At 40.4% G+C, this 18,701-nt stretch overlaps 1 protein-coding gene across 7 annotated transcripts in view; it reads left to right on the forward strand.

Moving 5' to 3' along the window:
* The window catches only part of LOC147685342 (uncharacterized), an 873,295-nt gene that overhangs the window by 117,687 nt on the left and 736,907 nt on the right, over positions 1-18,701 (forward strand). For all 7 annotated transcript variants that reach the window (XM_086939630.1, XM_086939626.1, XM_086939627.1 and 4 more), the window contains exon 2: positions 15,914-15,987. In XM_086939630.1, the coding sequence (XP_086795756.1) occupies positions 15,951-15,987 (37 nt within the window). In that variant the 5' untranslated portion in view covers positions 15,914-15,950. The remainder of the gene's footprint in view (positions 1-15,913; positions 15,988-18,701) is intronic.

The following is an 18,701-nucleotide window of genomic DNA, read 5'->3' on the forward strand; positions in this document are numbered from 1 at the left end:
GACGGGTGCAGACGGGCTTGCCTTAGGCGTACCCGCTGCACGTCCGATCCCGGCCCATTATATGTGTTAATGGGAGGGTGGCATGCAAAAACTATTACGCTGACAGACAGGAACACATGGCAACCTGCAAATGGCTGCCCGCGACCTCAAGGTGAAGGGGAAAACAATTGTCTGGAGTATAATACACTGCGACCACACTTCGAATTCCGAAAAAGTCCTAGAACTAATGCACAAAGCTAACCCCCCAAGATAATAGAAATCGTCTGTACAATTTATTTTAACAATGTCTATTTTAAGCCGAGATTGACGATACAATTTAAAAAAAGTGTCTATTCAGCAAATTCTAAAATCAAATTCAAGTGCCTAAGCATCAAACATAAGGAAACTCAAGTGAAACCTCTCAGACACTGCACGTCTGATACTGGCCGATTATATGTGTTAGTGGGAGGATCGCCGGCAAAAACTAGTGCGTGACCGACGGGAACGCGTAGCAACCCGCTATGGGATGCCCGTGACCTCACGGTGAAGGGGAAAACAATTGTCTGGAGTATAACACACTTCTAGCACATTTCTCATTTCAAAAAAGTCCCAGAACTAATAAACAAAGCCAACCCCCCAAGATAGCAGAAATAGTTCGAGCAATTTATTTTAAAAATGTCTATTTTAAGCCGAGATTGTCAATACAATTTTTTTTAAATGTCTATTCAGGAAATTCTAAAACCAAATTCAAGCGCATAAACATCAAACATAATAAAACTCAAGAGAAACCTCTCAGGCGAAACGAGGGGAAATGCTTTATTTCTTCTTGTTTTTGCTGTTTTCATGTGTGCTGAGTTGTACTTCACAAAAAAGCAAAAGGCCATTCTTGTTTATGTGAAGAAAGGTTAAAAGTAAATGACGTTTTGCAACTTTATCTGTGTTGCATTAAGCAGCACATACAGAAGTTACAAGGCACCATTACTGGTTGTTTATGTGCAGGAAGGGACACCTTCCTGCACATAAACAATCATTACCCTGCAATGCAGACACCCTTGTACGATGGTGCAAGGGTGCCTGCGTTGGCACTAGACTGGTAAATTAGCACCAGCGCAGGGGGAAATGCAAGGCTGCACCGTATTATGAAAGTTTAGTGCAACCCTGGGTTTCAGAAGTGGCGGAGCGTAGCATTAGGCCAAGGAGGCTGACGCCATGCTCTGCCTCGTAACTATGCCCATAAGTGTTGTGTCGTGTTACACACTTCTGGTTTATGCATACCGAATATCATATCACACAAGATGAAATAGGGGAACGGGAATGGTATGCGGTAATAGTTGATGTTGCATATAGGAACTGAAACTTAAGAACATGGTCAATATAGAGGCTACCTTATAAAGCTTGCAATAACATTTGAAAGAGAAGGAAATCAAGAATCGCAAGTGTAAGGAAAGTGGTTTATGATAGGGTGAGCCGCGTGACTTCACTGTGTAATAAACATGTGAATCTGTCTTGGATCTAGTCAGGCTTGATTGTAAAACCTTAGCTCAACCCCGGGTAACTGTGGCTTTGGGCAGTCAGACTTTAACAAAGGATCAGGTGCAAAGTGTTTAGAACTACCAAAACAGATGATTAAGAAAGAAGCACACCACAAAGGAAATCCGACCCGAATTTATAAAAATTGTTTATATTTTAATGAATTTTTAGACAGCAAAAATTAACAAAATCCTCCACAGACCTAGATTATTAGGCAAAAAAAAATCACTACTTTTAACTAACTCGCAAACTAGCATTGGCAACTACCAGGGTTAGTGGTTACTTTGAAAATGTTTTACATTTTTTATAAAGTCATGTTTGACAGCATTAGCCTGAACAACTCCAGCAGGGAGTGGATCACAGGGGCGAATTAGGCTTGGCAGGACAGTTACCTTGAAGTCAAAGCAGTCTCAAGTCCAGTTCCAGATTCTATGGACAAACTGCCGTAGACTTCAATGGAGTGGCGGACTGGATATTATTCACAGGTGTGATGAAGTAACCCATCTGCCAAGATCGAAATCAGGTCTAAAGTCTTTTGCTATTTCTACAGTAAAGTTTGCAAGCATATGATTTGGACAGTGCCATCCTCGCTAACCTGTAAAATTACAAAATCCTTTTACTTCTCCAGGCACAGTATTGGCAGCTTTGGAAAGGTAAAAATACCACAAGTCAGCCCGACATGAATAAAAAAAAGCAAACCCTTAGAAGTGTTTTGCTATCATTATAGCTCTTCAGAGATGTTTAGCTTTGTCCAGACACAAGGAAGCACCCAGTATAAATCAAAGCAATATCCTTTCTGAATTAGAGTGCAGCATACATTAAGCAAAAAAGAAGCAGAGAACTCTGAGTAGTTCCCAAGATTAAGTAAAGAGATGTGAAAGGCCTGGATCCATAAGTTCCATACCTGTTCTAGACTCACACTCCAATGATTCTTTTTGGCAGCATGAAAGCATACAGGGGAGAGAAGTCATTAGGAAACAATCAATTAACCAATGATTCTCTTGAATACAAATTAACTCATGGATAACTACTTCAAATTAGTTAGTTTATTACAAAGTTAAAAATAACTGGACATAAAGACACCTCAACAAGGGTATAGAAATACAAAGGTATTAGCATGAAGTCAAATCTGTGCATCCAAATTTAGACAGTGCAGCATGAACAGCACAATTAATTCAAGAAGTAAAATACAGAAAATCAGGAAGCATGAGCCCAAAGTTCGGTACATCAAGGATTTATGAGTAAAAAGCATTACATCTATCTGTACTCTAACTGAGTCTGAGCAGTGTTCTCTGCTCGAAGAGTTAGCAGAGATTTCAGCACTCTGCGTTACGCGGAGCTCACAGAGCAGCATTTTTTTCCTGACTCGCATTCTTTAACGTCAAGATGGCGAGCACGAGCAAGAAAAATCCCCCTCCTGGTGAGATTTTACCTCGTTTGCGATCGTCAATATAAAGCGGGCGACTGCGAGCGTAGAAAATCAACCTCCTGGCGAGATTTCTCAATGCAGGCGGTCAGATTTCTCATTGGGAATGGTTGCGTATGCTTGTGACCGCTCGTTTTGAGAAACAGGCCGTTCGCTTTGAGAAAGCTGCAGTTCGAGTAAAAACCTACTTTAGCGGCAGAAAGGAAGCTGCGCCCACTTGCACTGTGCATGGTGCCGTTTGAGATGATTGCACAATGCAGACAAGCACATGGCACTAAAAATCACAGCGAACAGCATTTATCCAACTCCGCCACTTGCAGAGTTTTCCGTAGTGTGGCACAGTTTTTTTGCACTTCGCGGAGTTTCGCTTAGCAGAACTCCGCAAACTCTGTCCAAGGTTAACTCTAACCATAAGGTGACATCCCTAATTAAGCATTCCAGGAAAGAATAAAAGGTGTCAGACCGTGGAGTCTTCCTAAGAAGCCTCTCCATGATCAATGGGTCAAGTAGCATAAAGCTACCATTTTCAAAGACAGGGCTTTTTCTAGGATGCTCTCTCTCTGAAGTCAGAAATAAGTGGGGTCCTATCCCTAATTTCAACAACCAGTTATCAACAGGTAGCACTCCTATGGTGCATTTCAAATCACGCCATCCACTCTGGGTACAGTCCTGAAGGTATTTTTCCATGATGTTCACGGTGTACCTTCCTCGCAACAATTTGTTCTTGGTTCCCAGACCTTCTCCTGTGTGAAACTTCCATTATCAATTAAAGCCACACAATTGTAACTTCATCTCTCCTTACCTAGCTAGTAAAACAAAGACATCATTCAATCTAACAAGAGCGCTTCTCCACCTGCAATACAAATGTGAGAAAGAACAGATGCCGCAGCACACATGAAAATTGGCTATTAATTGTAAAGCGATAGTCATCAGGGACTTGAATTTCAGGCCTCCAAAGTTCAGCTAACATAAGAATGCACCATGTAAGATCTACAAACCCACATAACATTAATGCAATGTCAACAAATGCATTTCCATACATATGAAATGACATAATTATTAAGCACATTTAGTACACAAATTATCAGCTTCACAACACGAGTTCTTCATGTTAACATTTCTGCTTGTTACATCCATTTTCTATGTTACTTCTCCATGCTACCTGTCAATGGCCTAAAATACAACACTTATTCATGTTCATATATTTCACAATTCTAACACTTCATGTTAATAGAGTAGATGATTATATGCGGGTGTGCTCTACACCTGATTATGATGCACCCCTACAAATGAAATTAGATTTCCACTCTAGCTGAAGTTCCTGTAAGGGGCACCTTTCAACAACCAGCGACACTCTAAATCTATTCTCCTTAAATGTCTGTTCTTCTTGCAAAGTTTCTAAGCATAGGACTACCACATGCCATCCACACTGAGCTATCGTAGGTGTAGCTTCACCACTTCTTCTATTCTATAGTATTCCCATCATAACCTTAATGTCAAACCACCAACACTGTGTCTAACCTTTTCACACACACAGTTGGTTTGCTTGAACATACATAAACACAAACAATATTACAGTTTGTCACACGATTACCACCACTATAGAGGCCCTAAACCCCACACATATCTCCTCTACAACGATATTGCTCCCAGACCACTTACCATCCCAATATCTATTAATAAAGTATCTTGAGCGCATTCAGCCTGCAGCACACAAATTTCAATAAGCACTGCAACACATGCTGCATGGTTTCTCCCAACCTCACCAACACATCCATACCCAGTAAACCCACTCTGCTATTGGGCCACATTCTGTCCTTGCCTCCCTCAGACATCCCTTGGCCCCACACACTGTACTTGCCCCCTTTATTCCTTTATGCACTTTCCAGTTCATCTAATCTTACATCATTGCACATACACCCTACACACAATCACTTACTATCCGACTCACCCTCCCAATTCTCCATTTCAAGCGTCCGTGCTATGCCCTGATCTTGTGTGGGTAGGCAAGTAGCATTTTGGCCTTCCTGGCATCCTCTCTTCCATTGTGTTTTTCTCTGCCTGTTTAGAAATTAGCCAAGCCCAAATCGCAAATACCGTATTTTCCGGCGTATAAGACGACCTTTTAACCCCTTAAAATTTTCTGGAAAGTCGGGGGTCGTCTTATACGCCGGGTACAAAATTTTATGGTATTTTTTCATGCGCTTTTTCATAGCGAGGACTTCACTCGAAGGTGTCAGACCGCTTCACAATACGAAATAACAAGAAACAACACACCTTATGTTAAAAAATACAGCCACCGACCCTGGCAACGTCCAAAAATACAGCCACCGACCCTGGCAACGTCCACACCCAGGCCCCGCGCCATGAATTGTGCAAGTATCGAAAGCGAGCGTGTTTTTGTCATAGCGAGGACTTCACTCGAAGGTGTCAGACCGCTTCACAATAGGAAATAACAAGAAACAACACACCTTATGTCAAAAAATACAGCCACCGACCCTGGCAACGTCCACACCCAGGCCCCGCGCCATGAAGTATCGAAAGCGAGCGTTTTTTTCATAGCAAGGACTTCACTCGAAGGTGTCAAACCGCTTCACAAGCGAGCAAATGGCGCCATGAGTCTTACCTCGACTGCCGCTGCCGCTGTACACGCGCCTCCAACCGCTTGCACATCCCCAGGCAGACGAGGCAGCAGGACGAGGCAGCAGGACGTCCGAAACACGGTACATGGTAATGGGCAGCCAACGCCGAAGATGGCAGCGCCCGGTGTGTTGACACGTTTGGCACGTTTGGCACGTTTTGGCACGCTCACCTCTCCCCTTGGCATGGGCGTGGCATAGAAAGGGGACTGTACAATGTTCCCGAATGTTCCCGAAGGCAGTAGAGCACTTGCCGTGATTGGCTGGTTGTTGCTAAGAGGAAAAACAGTCTCGTGACCAGATAGCGTATTTGCCGTACCGTACGTGTGGTGTTGAAGACAGTCTCTGCACCTGTCCATTCTGTACAGCACCAGTACCGTACATCGAGTGCAAATGGCTGACAGTCAAGAACCCGGCAAGGCTCCAGCAGCACATTCCGTGCAAATGGCAGACAGCGAAGAACCCGGCAAGGCTCCAGCAGCGCATCCAGAGCAAATGGCTGGCAGTCTAGAACTCAGCAAGGCTCCAGCAGTGGCAAGGAGAAGAAAATATGAAGCCAGCTACAAACTCAAAGTTGTGGCTTTTGCCACGGAACATAATAACTGTGCTGCTGCTAGGCAATATGGAGTGACAGAGAAGATGGTTCGGGCCTGGAGAGCAAATGAGCAAGCATTGCGGAGTATGCCAAGGGGCAAGTGTGCACTAAGAAGAGGCACCCCACATTGGCCAGAACTGGAAAAGCACGTAGCAGACATGGTGGCCGAGCATCGGCAAAGCGGGTATGTCGTGACCCGAAATAAAATCCGCTTGGTTGCACTTCAGTGGGCCAAATCTAATCCCGATCTCAGCCACAGATTTAAGGCCACTGTGTCCTGGTGTACCAGATTCTTGGGAAGGCATAATCTGGTATTGCGGCAAAAGACAAAAATTGCCCAGAAATTACCAGCGGATCTTGATGCCAAAATGCATAGCTTCCATCGCTACGTCATTAGGCTGCGCAATGAACATGTGTATGCGCTAAGTAGCATCGGAAACATGGATGAAACTCCGATGAATTTTGATATGATCGCCAACAAAACTGTCCATCAAAAAGGCGAAAAGACAATTTTAATAAAAACAACAGGACATGAGAAGTCCAGTTTCACTGTGGTACTTGCATGCACAGCTGATGGTGGCAAACTGAGGCCAATGGTTATTTTTAAAAGGAAAACAATGCCGAAACTCAAGTTTCCTGCTGGTTGTTTTGTGCATGTTAATGAGAAAGGATGGATGGATGAAGAAGGGGTAAAGCTATGGCTTGATAACGTATGGAGCAGGCGACCAGGTGGACTTCTACAAAGGCGTAGTCTACTGGTGTGGGATATGTTCAGGGCTCATTTAACTCCCAGCACCAAGCAAAGGCTGGCAAGACTGAAAACGGATGCTGCTGTTATACCTGGAGGACTGACATCGTTGGTGCAGCCACTGGATGTGTGCCTAAACAAGCCATTTAAAGATCGCATCCGAGAACAGTGGAATGAGTGGATGGTTAGCGGTGAAAAAACATTCACAAAAGGAGGAAACATGCGTGCGCCACAGTTGGATGTTTTGTGCAACTTTGTCATAAAGGCCTGGAACGACATCGATGCAGAAACAGTCATAAAGTCTTTCAAGAAGTGTGGCATATCGAACTCATTAGATGGTATGGAGGACGACTATCTGTGGGAAGGTGAAGAGGATGCCGAAGAAGACACCACATCATCTGATACGGAATTGGTACAAGATCCATACGATGACTGCCTTACAGATGTACCACAAGATCTCATAGACTTACTTATGAGATCAGATGACGAAGAGGAGGATTTTGAAGGTTTTTAAAGGGAACGTTATAAATCCTGTAGAAATCGCTTGGATTTATGGGAAGTTATGGAACGTTTAATGCACTTGCACTGTTTCATGCACTACGTTATTTATGTTTGCCGTTATTCAGAAGTGACAGTTTTTGATATGGTTTTAAATAAAATGTTTCTGAGTAAAGCAAGATTGTTTCTACAACCAATTTCTTTGCGTTCAGTCTTTCAGTTTGTAAAATAAACACTTATAGGTACCCACTGCCCACTGATAAAGCCTTACTGCTCACCCACAGGGAGGAGGACTAGACTAATACGGTAAGTTCAAAATACCGGTACATACGGTACTCGGAATGGCTATGCTGCACTGGAAGTGGGGGGTCGTCTTATACGGCGAGTATAGCACTAAACCTAAAATTTTTCTGCCAAAGTCGGGGGTCGTCTTATACGCCGGGTCGTCTTATACGCCGGAAAATACGGTACGCATTTTTGTTTCTGACCTTTTTCTATGTGCATTTATTATCTCTGGAGTTCAAGAGCATGAAATGGAATTATGTGTCAAAATAACATATAAAAATAGTGTTTAAGAAAAACATTATGTCCCAGATAGCTCTCACAAAGGTTTCGTCCCATAGGTTGCAGATTTTATATCATGAACTGCAGTGGCCCATATTTTTTTGACAATATTTAGGATAGCATATTTATGGAAGACGTTATCTTGAAAATATTCTGGTACCACACCATACCTGGTCCCCACATCACCTTGTCCAATTGTGTGCTGTTCACTACTAGCCTGAGGACTGACATAACTGAATTACTAATCTGCATCTTTTTAAAATGTTTTACTTGGTGTAATATCTATTTTTCAACTTTCTAGGTTGTGTCATGATCTTTTCTTGGGTGATGGAGTAGACATCTGCTCCAGACCCTCACCCTCAATATTCCAAGAAATGCTTTCTATGAATATGTTTTAGAACCATTTTCTAAAGCAAAAACAAACTGACTGTCTCAACCAATTAGATTGCTGTGATTCTTGAACTAATATTTGTGTTTCTTGAATTTTCGAATAGATGACCTGTTGTTTTGAATCTCAGTCAATCAAATATGGTTTTTCATTTGAATATGTGATTCTTCTATTAAAGTGTGAAATAAACGTGTGAAATAATTCTAGATTATCTTCTCTTAACATTTTTAGCAATATTGCATAGATTCCTACCAAGATACAGAAACAAATTACGTTGTACCAAACCCTCTCTTCATGCCAAGTTTGTCCAGAACTTTTTCAAGTGGGACACTTCTGCAAATATTCCAGTGCGATTTTTAATAGGACTTGGATTTTTTCATTGCTTGATAAGCTTCCCTGAATTAAACGATTGGTCTATAACTTAAAGTAGCTGCCCATGTGATAAACAATCTCAGCAAACAGCAATGCATATGGTATTATTTTGCAAATTTTACGTAATGCAAAGAAGGCAATGGATTTTACCAATTTTAAGATTGTTAGGATTGAGAGAATGCAGGCCAGCACTTTTATCACTACAGTTTTTAGAAAATAAATGTTTTGTAAAGTTAATGGCATCTTTTTTTAAAAAGTATTGTCAATTGTAGGAAAGTAATTCCTATATGAAATTCGATGGGGATGATAAAATGGGTTTTTAAACAATTCTAGGGTTTAAACATTGTATTATTCAGTAATTTGTATTTAAAATTCCCGTATGCACTTTTTATCATGTAATATGGATATTTTAAACAGTATGCTTTTATGATTTTTGCACAAAAATCAAATAAAGTTGGCATTGATTGATTGATTGAATTGGAAACACAACTTTTGAATCCACCCAATAATTTTGCACCACGCCATCAGTAATCTTTATGAAACGTAATAAATGATATCAGAGATGGACATAGGTGAACAATGGAAAACGTCATCCAGATTTGAGAAATGGAGCCAAAGTTATTAATAGTCTCAAAAATGCCTTACTTGTGGAAGTGAACACAACCATAATTACAGAGTCAACCTCGAATGGCCCTGCACTCAAAATAACAAATAGATAATTAGTAAAGTCCAATTATTGTTCATAATCAAGCACAAAAGAAACTGTTGGTGTCTTCCCAAGTGAGAAAAGCAATAATCGTTTTGATTGTAGAAGCGGTTCCCTTTATTCTTTTAATCCATAGATCAATAAAAAAACAGCACACCATGGACAAGACTAGCTGACATGTTTCGTCCTCATGCGGACTTCTTCAGGGGTAAAATATATACAAATAAGAAAATATTTACAATTGATATAAAAAGACAAGATACAAATGCAGTAGAACCAGACAAAACATTGTTGTAATTCATATATAAGGTCTCTAGTTCTTTATTATAGGTAGACAATAATCCATATTTTAAAGCTGGTGGGAAGACAATAAATGTCAACAATTTAGGTGCACGAAATCACCAAACAGATATGTGTTCCAACACACTGAAAAACGGAGAAATAAAAAAAAGCGAAAACTATCGCATTTGTCATACAATCCAAAAAAAGCATATAGTATTTGATACTATGACCTGTTAATGAATTGAAAAGATCATAAATCTCATTGGATCCATGTGAAGAGAGAAGGAAAAAATTAAGCTCTAACAATTTTAAATGACCTAAATAATGAACCCCAAATAAAGATTTTTGTTTGAAAAACAACACAAGGAACTCAAGACCAACGCTATCATCACATACAATGTTTGTTAATTTTAGCATACCCTTAATAAGTCAGTGGCAATGCTCAGAGGTTCATAGAGGTATGACTTGTGTGTGCAATCAGATTGAGTTAACAAAAAGTAAATCTGTAAACAGATAAAGATAAAAACACATATTTCACTTCAATAGAAGCCTAAGCACATAACTCTGTATCAAATATGTTTACTCTTAGATATTCTTTTAGTATAAAAGTCGTACACAACAGAGTGATCAACAGTTATGCAAATTTTCATCACGATAAAATGTATTACTTTAAACCGTTATCTATTGCTAATTGGAGTAAGCTGTTATTAACTCAATCCATTACAAGAACACTCGCTGTCAGTTATACAATTTTAAAAAATGCTAAAAGAAGATTTGATAGTTGGTGATCACAACATTCGCAGAGTTTCTATTCAAGAGCTAGTGACAACACGCCTAATACTAAGGGCTATATGCCGTGATATTTAAATGACCGACAATGGCCCCCAAAGCAAGGACTGCAATCCAATTTAAACATGTGTTTTCATTACAATTTCTAATTCTGACACGGCTCACTCTACATGTATAATGTGGCACTAGGGAATGCAGCTTTTAACTAGTGCAATAATAACACGATAATGTTTGTTACAGGAGGTGGCTCACTAGTTCCATTGAAAATAAGCTGTCTTGTACTCAATCAATTGCAGATGTGCTCCATGTGCTCCCTGTCAGTTACAAAAGTAATAATAATAGTGCCAACAAAGGTTCAATTCTAGGTAAACTCGACAATCAAGGAACTTATGGTGCAAAAATCTTTAAATGACGTCCAATGATAAAAAAACTGTTGCTGCGATATGGAAAGAACCAACCATGGCCCCAAAAGCAAGGACTGCAATCAGATTTAGTCAAATGTGCTCCCTACCATTCTTAATATAATCTCAGCTCACCCAATATACCCAGTGTAAAACTAGACAATGCAATTATAGACCAGACTCTGTTTCAAGTTAAAGCACCACCTATTTACACATACCTGTGGGAATGGTGTCCGTAATGGTGTCTGGTTCACAAAATAAAATTGAGCAGAACACTCGGGAATCTCGCCATTTATACTAGAGAACAGAAATAATTACCAGATACACCTGTGCAAAAATAATGGACATGTGGTGGGGGTCAGCTCATGTCACATGACCCTGATATATTAAAGTTACGCCATCGTTAAATGGTGTATGCATATGTAGACCTAAACAGTGAGAAGTGAATTGTAATAATAACATAGTTGGATTCTTAGTCTTTTAACAAAGCCAAATAAAAATTCTTAACATGAGCATTATATGGAAAAAAGGAGATCTAAATTAGGATAACTGAAGACGTCCTTAAATAACATGGGCCTCATGTGGTAGTGGACAACTCATGTCACATGCCCCTGATATATTAAATTTGCGCCATCCTTAAATGGTGTACGTATATGCCGACCTTAACATGGAGACTTGAGCTGTACAAATCTCAGTCTGAAGCTTTGTCCTTCGATAGAGCTGAATCAATATGCTTGACGTACACGCCATAAGGAGAAAAGAAAGATCTAAAACATAGTACTACTGGGCTCAAATCACATGTCATTGATGTTATACAGTCACGCCATCTTCAAACAGAGGAGCAAAACAGTAAAACCCAATCCACAATGAAAGACACGGATTTTACATTGTTCATTTGAGTGTTAGGTAAGTACTTAGACACGTATGCACAAAGCAGCCAATTTTCATCTATTTGACTACAAACAAGAATCAGGAGATAAATGAAAATAGGCTTCTTTGGACCAATGATTGATATGTTCTCATAGTGCAAGCTCATAAGGATGTTATCCAGAAAGCTGTATACAAAATACAGGTCACAACTACGGTAACAAAAACCAAAGAGAAAATGAAAGGTACAGCCCTCTTTGACAGCTAAATCTAAATTAATCTCATAAAAAATGGTGAAACTCATTATTAATATTCAGACCAAGTGAAACGGCCCTTAGACGGCAAAACCACCAGGCCTCAGTTTGTCTTAAGTGGTTGATACTATCATTGCCTATCTCATTACCCTTGACATGATCCAGGTCATCGAAAGTGATACAAGTCTTACCAGGATGAGTCTTATGAATATGTTGCGCCACAGGACATCTATCATCTCGATTTCTTATACTTCTCGCATGTTTCTGAATTTGGGCCTTCCAACTCCATGTGCTGCTGCCAACATAAACTTTCTCACATGCACATTTCATCAAATAAACTACAAAAGTGGTATTGCAATTTATGAAAGATGTAATCTTAAATTCCCTTGCGCTGTTGTGCTTTATACTGGTGAGTTTATTAATTTCATGACTGCAAATACAACAATTGCCACATGTGTAGAAGCCCTGAGGCTCCTCTGGCAGCCAGGTAGATACTGAAATTTTAGGCTCCCTGACATAGCTTGGACATAGTAGATCTTTTATGGTGTTCCTGTTACGGTATGTGACTCTATGCTTTGGTGTAACAATGTCAGACGGAAGAGTATTGGATTTGAGTAAGTGCCAATTCTTTCTCAATATGTTAAAGATGTGGCCACTAAACATATTGTGCTCCGTTATAAATGCAACCTTATTCTGATATGTCTTGTTTGCCTGATTGGTTTTAGGGACAAGGGTGTCTCTCGTATTAGGTTTTTAAACTTTATCCTCGAACTTTTTCGAGGCAATTTCTTGTTTGGAGCTGTTGATTGTAAATTTTACATTAAAGGTGTTATTATTGAGATATGTAAAATATTGGCTCAGATCTTCCTCACTGCCCTTCCAGATAAGAAAAACATCGTCGATATATCTGATGTAAAAGAGGATGTTATCAATCCAGTTACTGGCCCCGGGCATGCTCATCTCATACAGCCCCATAAAGAGGTTAGCATAAGATGGAGCAAACCTGGAGCCCATGGCCATTCTCCGCTTTTGTAGAAACCAGGGTTCTTCCATGCATGAAGGCATTCTGTGTGAGAATTGGTTCAGAGCACTCAATGACATGCATTTCACTTGTATAGAAAATAGGTCAGTGCTCCATGATTCTTGTCTATACAAGTGTACAAAGTTTTCACAACCATGGTGACAAATGTGTAAACATCTACCGCCCACTTGAGATCCTCCAGTTTGCGCAATAGTTTCCCACTATCCTTCAAATAGGAAGGGAAGTTCTGGACAAAGGGCTTAAGAAATGAATCTTCGTTCTCTGCTAGATGTTCAGTGGGGCCCCCATTGCCCAATATAATTGGCCTTCTGGGAGGGAATGGGCCACCTTTGTGAATTTTTGGGAGTACTTAGATACAGGGGTGTCTAGAATTTTGTGCCAAAAGATACTTATACTCTAGGTTGGTAATAAGACATGATTTATGCCAATCTGTTAACCTGGCATTGATGATCCTTTCAATGGCTGATGTTGGATTACATTTAAATTTTTCATAGCAGTCAACCATACAAAGTTGGTAAAAACAATGTTGCCACCTTTATCCACCTTGTGGATCACCAGATTAAGATCGTCTCTATTGGATTGAAGAAAGGCTCTTTCTTTTTTACTCATATTTGACTTATCTGGAGATTCTTTGTGATTGGCATAACTATCTTCCAGGCGATACAGATCTTAGGTGACCCTAGATGTAAATTTGTTTATCACCGAATTTGTGCTGCTGAGGAAATACATTTAGAGGTGTTGCGCAGACCACTATCTATAGATACATCCTCTACTACATCTAAATTGAGCTCAAAGTCTGGCAAATCTCCTACATCTCCATCATCATGCAAGGTGGCAATTAAATGTGAAAGATTGATGTCTGAAATAGTAAACTCAGAAATAGTAAACTCAGAAGCACATGTGACTTCAACAATAGGAAGACGTACAGAGGGATGTTCAGGAATTTTTTACATTGTTTTGGGCTGAGTGTGAATGTAGATAAATCCAAATGTATATTCTCAAAATTCGGTCTTTCCGTTGGACAAAAATTAAATCCTTTACGAAGAACCAAAGTCTCATGATCATTCAAAGTTCTGAAAGAAAGATTTACAACAGTAACAAAGGTGATGTCAGTCATATCATCTGCGCTGTCCACATCGTGATGCACAATCTCATCTATTTTTTGTTCTGTGTGTTCTCCATTCTTGCTTTTGCACTTTTTCTTGGGTTGTATGGGGGTCACATCCCAGGCTACTTTCACCTTTTTTCTCCAAAATTGTAGCCACATTACATGAAAAATGACTGGTGCAGACTTTTTGACCCGATCCTCCTTTTTGTGCTTTGTAATTACAGAGACAATGTAATTGATTTTTAATATTAGAGTATGGCAGACTATTTAGGCTTGTGACTTTCTCTTGTCTAAATGGGAATTGAAATTTTAGACCAGAATCCTACAACGTTTCTGAACCTCTGTATGGATTATTTAGGAGACAGTTGTAAAAGGGCACTCACACCTTCTCTGGAACTTGCCTTGGTTTGTAACTCTCATGACATTACAGGGATACCCAAACACAAGTAGCAATGGTTATAAATCGGCACTAGCAGTGACCAAAATATGACTCCTGTAACACGGGAAAACGAAACAGCCTCCTACAATAGAAGAATGGACAGACCCCATGATGGAAATAGCATCATTGAAAGGAACTGAATGATCAAATGCAAGTTTACTTAGCAATTTTGAATAGTATATTGCTTGGAGCAGCCAATAGTAATGCCTGACTTGGAGGCTGAAATAAATAGCTCTTGATGTAATTGCATCATATTAAGGAGGGCTCAGTGCAAAACGGGCCAGATCAGATAATGGTTTTGCATATTTTACTTAGTAATAATGTGCCTTTGAAGTTATATGTACAGTTATAAGAACGCTGAGTATCAACGACTTTTGAGATTCTCGAACAATGGTCCTCATCATGATGGTGGTTGGAATTTTGTCTGACCACCATCCTTTCGGACTGGCTGTCGACGGTCCCGCCACAGGGATTAGGATCAGCGATCACAATGTGTATGGTTTGTATCGTGGCATGCGCTGCGGGCTGAAAGCACATGCCGCAGTACAAAAAATACACAGTTTGCATATCCCTGCAGTATGTTTCAGGCACCGTGTGGTGCCTCTCACATGGTGCAGGGATATGTAGGGGAGCACTATAGGTGCTCCCCAGAACCCAAGGCTGAGAGGTAGGAGACCCTGCTAGGGGACTCCCAAAGTCCCATTTTGCCTGTCTTTTCATGGCAGGTTAACCGCCATGCAACCGTCGGCAGAAAGGGCCATTGTAATCCTTACGGCAGTGCCTGAGCAGGCACTGACACTGTTGTAGGGATTCAAGTCCCTCCGATGCGGAGCCCATCCGACGGACTGCCAACCATCCGGCCAACATTGTAATTTGGTGAGTGGACCTCCACGGTCCGATGGCTGTGAGACCGCCACTGACAGGCCGATGTTGGTAATCCCACCCCATCATAATCAGGTCCAATGTTCTTTTAAAAATTGAAATATCTCATATAAATATATATTTTTTGTCAGGTGCATGTGAACATGCTGTGTAATAAAATAATCAATCAAAAAGTATTAGTTTGAGACCATTCTAGGTCATCACTTGTGGTAAAAATGCCTTCGTAAGTGCAAAAGATATGAAATAATGAACTTTGACAATCAGCCATCTCCTGTGCGACAGTCGGTGTATTGTCTGAGTAATATGAACAGATCTCACATTTCAGCTAGTTGATCAACTGAAATATTGAATTTTACTTTGAAAGGCAAACTTGAAAATGCATTAAAACGTATTTCCTGTTGCAGGTATAGCAGGCTGAATTGATAAAGCAACTTTACATAGATGCAGCCACCAGGGCCTCACCCTCCTTATCCGTCAGGTAAGTTGACATCATTTCAATAACTATTATTTCAGTTTCACTGTGCTCCCCATAGCTCTCAAGCTATTTATTTAGCATGTTTTTTGTTGTGTGCAGGGCAGTACAGGTGTGGGTGCGCTATACAACAGATATCTGAACAACTATTAGAACATTGGAATGTGAAGCACTCTATTGAATACAATGGAATGCTCCGTGCTTCTACGGGCCAGTAAAAGCCTGCAGAGCAACATTCCACATAGTGTTTGTTGCTGTGAACCAAGTTCTCTCAGAGCACAAGGGGATTTAAACTCATGTCAGGAAGAGGCCACAAGGTCCTCAGGTAGCCTGGGCTACTATTAATTTGAATTCTAGCTTAAATCTTGGTTTTCTTAATGAAGAGGGAGTCGAGGTAGGATCAGGAAGACAATGTATGCCGGGACACATGACATCGCATTTATTAACCTCATAAACAGAATATCATCCACTTGTAAACTGGTAGTCCTAGTGCTCACACATATTCAGTGACAAAGGTTCGTGAAGTGATAGGTGTTGGTGACTTAAAATGTTTCACCTCATTGACAACATTGTACAAAACTCCAAAGGTATTATGTTAAGTGAAGGAGTTTTGGTTGTAAGAGTCGACGGTGTTTCGATCTCTTTCATCATCAGGATGAAAGGACGTGTGAGCTGGAAGGATTTTATACGTAGACACAATGCAATTGATGCCGATGGCCGGATGTCCAGTTGTGAATCACGGAATCAGGGTGCTCAAATAACGGTGGCAATTGTAAAATCAAGGAGTGGTTTGGGCCAGGATACGAGGTTCAATCTGAGAGCAGTTAAGGGCTTGGTATCCGTGCGATCAATCCAGGAATTACTGTGGTCCCCTGGCAGGGGCGTGTATTTAATGGAGAAAAAGCGTATCCAGGTCGGGTCGAGCAACATTCAGCTACTGGTGCTTGACGAGGCAAGCTGACTGACCCGTTCTTGTTGGCTATAAGACTATATTATCTATAACACTTAGGTATATGAATACAACATATAGTTGATGCTTATCATGGGACCTAAAACTTACACAAGTTATACAAGGTAACAGATATTGGAGGCAAGACATACGCTGTAACTTAGCTCACTTATTGTCTATTGATTGCTTTCTATGTTTTAGCCTTATAGCCCACAGGCTATACCAGCCATTAAAGACCCGCTCCAGCGGCGAGGGCCTTTAACAAGGGAGCGGGACTTTAATGGCCAGTACAGCCCAGCTACAGAGGGCTATTAGAAAATTCTGCCACTAGAGGGCCGAATGTTCCAACAAATAAAACATAGACCTCTCATGGCCCGAGGGGGTTTAAATCCCCTCTGGCTCCTAGAGGTCTTTGTAAAACAACATTAGAATGTTGCTTTGCAAGCTTTTACTGGCCAGTAGAAGCTCTGAGCACTTCATTGTATTCAATGGAGGGCTCCACATTCCAATGTTCTAATCTTTAATGTGACATTGTAAAGCATTTTAGCATCTTTGGGCAATGTTTCCACTATACAATATGACATGGATAAATGGAAAAACTTATTTAACATAGGTGTTAGGGTAGCGCAAAGCATTGCTATTTAACACAAAGCTGAACAGACAATAGTGTCAATCCACTTTCGGAACATGTCTTTCCACCAAACATTGATGTGAGTGAAGTGCTTTACAGGATTGTTCAGTGTTGCAGAAACTCCCTGATAATCTATACAGAGTGGCGTTATGGTGTGGAAATAGGGCAAACACACCTGGGATTGCATGGGATTGCATAGCTTTGCCTGGAATCATTGAAATCACCTAGGCTAATTATTTATTTCACAATCGATTTTCTGTTTGAAAGTCAATTTCAAACATTTATCACGTCTTTTTTTGAAAAGCAGCTTTTTTTTGTCTTTTTTTCCATACCCTTTTACAACAATGATTAGACATACTCAATATAACAACAAAACACCTGGCAGATTACACATTTTTCAATCAATCACACTATGCATCCTGCCGGTGTAAGCTAGTAGGGGTGGTAATACAGGAACATCTTATTGTAAATGTGGGTCTTACAAAAAATTGAGTGTATGGTATCAAGAATTGGCAATAGAAAACTTGCATGGTCTTTCTTCAATATATAAATAGATTTTCCACTAATAGAAAACTCCTAGACAATGTTCGTTAACCATTGCACAGCAGCACAATGCTAAATCGTGTCATGCAAACAGCATTTTCAGCATGAGCGACGAGGACAATATTGGAGCAAGATGTATAGTAAACTAAGAGGTGGGGGGCACAATGTTTGCCCTTCTCTCAGTATTTACACATTTTGACACAAACTTTCATTAATAAGCACCTTGTTTACTCTGAGGAGTAATTACATTTTTCTAGAATGGTTAATGTTCTATTTTTACAGTTTTCATCTGAAAAGTGCATACATTTCCTCCTAATAGACACTGTACCCTTAAACACCCTAATCCTGCACTCTGGACTCACCCTCCCCATCAAACAAAGCCTCAGACCTTATACTGCAACATGTATCACACCGAAATATTGCAGTCATGGAGTTCTGGACTTTTTGGTTCCGTCCAGAGGTGTCAGGGATAACACCCGAAGACCCCGGTTTTCTACCTGTCTCAGTGCACCAATAAACAGAAACACGGGCTTCTCGATGGTGGCGTCAAAGACCAAAGGTTTATTACTGCAGGGACACAGAAGTCACAGAAACTAC

Source organism: Lissotriton vulgaris, chromosome 10, assembly GCF_964263255.1.
Source record: "Lissotriton vulgaris chromosome 10, aLisVul1.2, whole genome shotgun sequence".
Lineage (NCBI taxonomy): Eukaryota > Metazoa > Chordata > Amphibia > Caudata > Salamandridae > Lissotriton > Lissotriton vulgaris.